Source organism: Pygoscelis adeliae, unplaced genomic scaffold (genome assembly GCF_000699105.1).
Source record: "Pygoscelis adeliae isolate BGI_AS28 unplaced genomic scaffold, ASM69910v1 Scaffold1123, whole genome shotgun sequence".
NCBI lineage: Eukaryota > Metazoa > Chordata > Aves > Sphenisciformes > Spheniscidae > Pygoscelis > Pygoscelis adeliae.
In genome coordinates, this window is record NW_008824507.1 from 65,799 (window position 1) to 68,484 (window position 2,686).

General features: G+C 59.2%; 1 protein-coding gene across 1 annotated transcript in view; it reads left to right on the plus strand.

Annotated features, from left to right (window-relative positions):
- Positions 1-2,686, plus strand: part of DNM2 (dynamin 2) — a gene marked incomplete at its 3' end in the record, with an annotated part of 27,781 nt that overhangs the window by 14,295 nt on the left and 10,800 nt on the right. Inside the window, exons 13-15 of the mRNA XM_009321554.1 lie at positions 93-122; positions 1,223-1,274; positions 2,038-2,049. Coding sequence (XP_009319829.1) covers positions 93-122; positions 1,223-1,274; positions 2,038-2,049 — 94 coding nt within the window. The remainder of the gene's footprint in view (positions 1-92; positions 123-1,222; positions 1,275-2,037; positions 2,050-2,686) is intronic.

The following is a 2,686-nucleotide window of genomic DNA, read 5'->3' on the forward strand; positions in this document are numbered from 1 at the left end:
TCCCTCCTCCTCTCCTAATCTCTCCTGTTTTTCCTTTGAACCATCATCTCCCTCTTTCCTCCGGACTCCTCCGAAACTCTCCCACCCCCCAGCTGTTACACTGAGCAGCACATGACGACAGGGTGGGTACCCGCTCAAACAGCATGTCCTGGAGTGGTGGGGGCAGCCCCGCTTGCGCCTTCCCCTCCCTGCAGCCTGGAGGGACGTTTGACGAGAGCTGGAGAGGCTTCTCTCCTCCAAGCTCAGCTTTGGATTTGCGCTTGCAGTGGAACTCGGCCACGGGAGAGCTTCCCGCTCCCGTCCGGGATGCCGCGACGCTTGGGCTGGCTCAGACTGGGTGCCCGGCTCGCCTCGTGTCCCGAGGGTTTAGGGAGGAACCGTGAGGATCAGGGCAGGCAGAGAGCGATCTCCCGAATTCCCCCAGCCGGCAGGTCAGGGACGTCCTGGGTCGGAGGGACGGTGGCTGCTGTCAGTCCGGTCCCGCAGTCACCTTCCCCAGGGAAAGGACCCCGTTTGTGCTTGTAAACTGCTGCTCCGTGGGGCGTCCCGGCGTTATTCTAACTGTTTTCATGGATTTTGTTCCTGCTCCTGACTAACGGTTACGTCCCGCACCTCGCCCCTCGTCTCTTTGGTTGCTCAGGAGAGACAGGTAGCTTTCCCTCTGGTGCAGGTATGCTCTTTTCCAACCTGGGGGTGGGGGGGAACTAGGAGGCTGCAGGTGTTTCTGGAGACAAATCCTTCTGGTTATCGGCCTTGCGGTGGTAGGGGTGCATCGGCTCGGCTGGGTTCACGGACAGAAATCCCTTCTGAATCAGCAACCGCTGCTGATCTGCTTGGTGTTTCCTCTCCTGCGAGTTACAAGCTTGCCCCCCCCGGAACAGGCAGGCTTGTAAATGCCTGGAGATAAGGACTGTAAGGAAGGAGGGAAAGGTGTCCGGGTTGGAAAGCCCCGTTCCCCACCCCCCCCTCGGTACTGCTGTCTCCTGTACGTTCAGTCCTGGGCAAAACTCTGGAAGGGGCTCCTCTGTTCCGCGTTGCAACGTGCTGGCGGCATGGAGTCTGGGTGGTCTTGGTCGAATTTTACGTGTCGGGCTTCCCCTTTGGACTCAGCTCTTCCTTACGGCATTCCGGGTGGGAAGCGTGTCGTGGCCGCGTGGGCTCTGAGCGCTCGTCGCTTTGCTTTGCCTTCCCTGCCTAAAGCTGCTCTTTTTTCTTATTTCAGCGCGCAGCAAAGGAACACCCAGACGAACAAGAAAAGAGCCATCCCGAACCAGGTACGGCCGCCGGCTCCCCGGTCCTCCCTCGTCGCGTGGGGCAGAGGTAGCAGGATCCCGCCCCAGCAGTCGTCAGAGCGACCCGGAGCTGCGTTTCGCAGCTCTTGAAATTGGGATTCGAGTTGATCCACAAACTCCTTCCTTGAGGGATATTTGACACTGGGGTTGGAGGCGGGAAAGACGGAGCTCCGGCTCATGGAGCGGGAGCGTTTACTCCGCAGGAGCTCGTCTAAACGCAGCGGGAGTCGGGACGAGCCGGGCGGCACGCGCTGCTGGAGGAGCCCCGTGCTCTGACGTGGGGCAGGGTCTGGCCTAACTGCCCGGTCCTGCCCCCGTCGATCCAGACCGGCCCTCCGGGGTGGGGGTGGAGGGAACGGGGACCAGGAGGAGCGCAGGGACGTGCCCGGCAGCCGTGTCAGCCTCAGTTCTGTCTCATCATGCAGCCTCCCGCTTCCGAGAGGGTGTTTGCTATCCGGTGTGCATGACTGAGAGCAGGGCTGGAAGCGCCCCCTTGCATGGTGTTAGGTCTTGCAGTACCTAACGCAGACACTGCCTATTGTTTGGAAAGAATGTAATGAAATATTAACACTGTAAAATTATAATTAATAGCATGTAACTGTTTTTCTTTTGCTGTTTTTCTGCTTTTTCCTACCATTTTTGTGCTTCCTGCTCTCTTCTCCCTTCCATCACTTTGTTTTTCTTCACTGTTCTGTCTCCTTGTCCTGCTTTTTTTCCCCCCTCCCTTAATTTTGCGCACCTAAAGGGTGAGATACTGGTAAGTACCCACATAGTGTGATAGTGCTGGTAGACGACACCCAGTGATGGACGTGGCCCTGCCAGAAAGACCTTTCAAACCTAAAACGCCGCCTCTCGCTTCCCAGAATTGAGTACGCTGATGGCGGAGGGAGGACAGGATTCCCCGAGGGGAGCAGCCGGGCTCTGTGGGCTTAGTCTGGAGACAGAAATTCGGTCTGTCCCCTTCATCCCCACGCCTGGGCTCGTCCCGCGGCCGAAAAGAAAAAGGGCTCGGGGCAGATCCCTGCCCGTGCCACGACCATGGGGCTGTCGGCGCTGCCTGGCATCTGCCTGCGCTCGTTGGGAACGGGTCTAGGGAGGGCTGGATACTGGGATTCAGGGTGAGTACTGGTTTTGCTGGGAAGCAAGAAGCCAAAATCTTTGGGTTTTAGCACAGAGCTGCCTGTGGGACGCGGTTCCCATCGAGTGGTGGCGAGGGCTGGAGAGAAGCTGGATCCTAGGCAGGGGAGTCCCTCTGCCCGCGTTTTGGGCAGGCACGGCAGGTAGGAACTCGCCCCCCGCCCCCGTTCGCAGCAGCTGCCCGTTGGGGCTGGAGGTGCTTTGCCCTCCCCCAAGCCGCCTTTTTGTGGGCTTGAGGTTGGCGGACCGACCTCGCC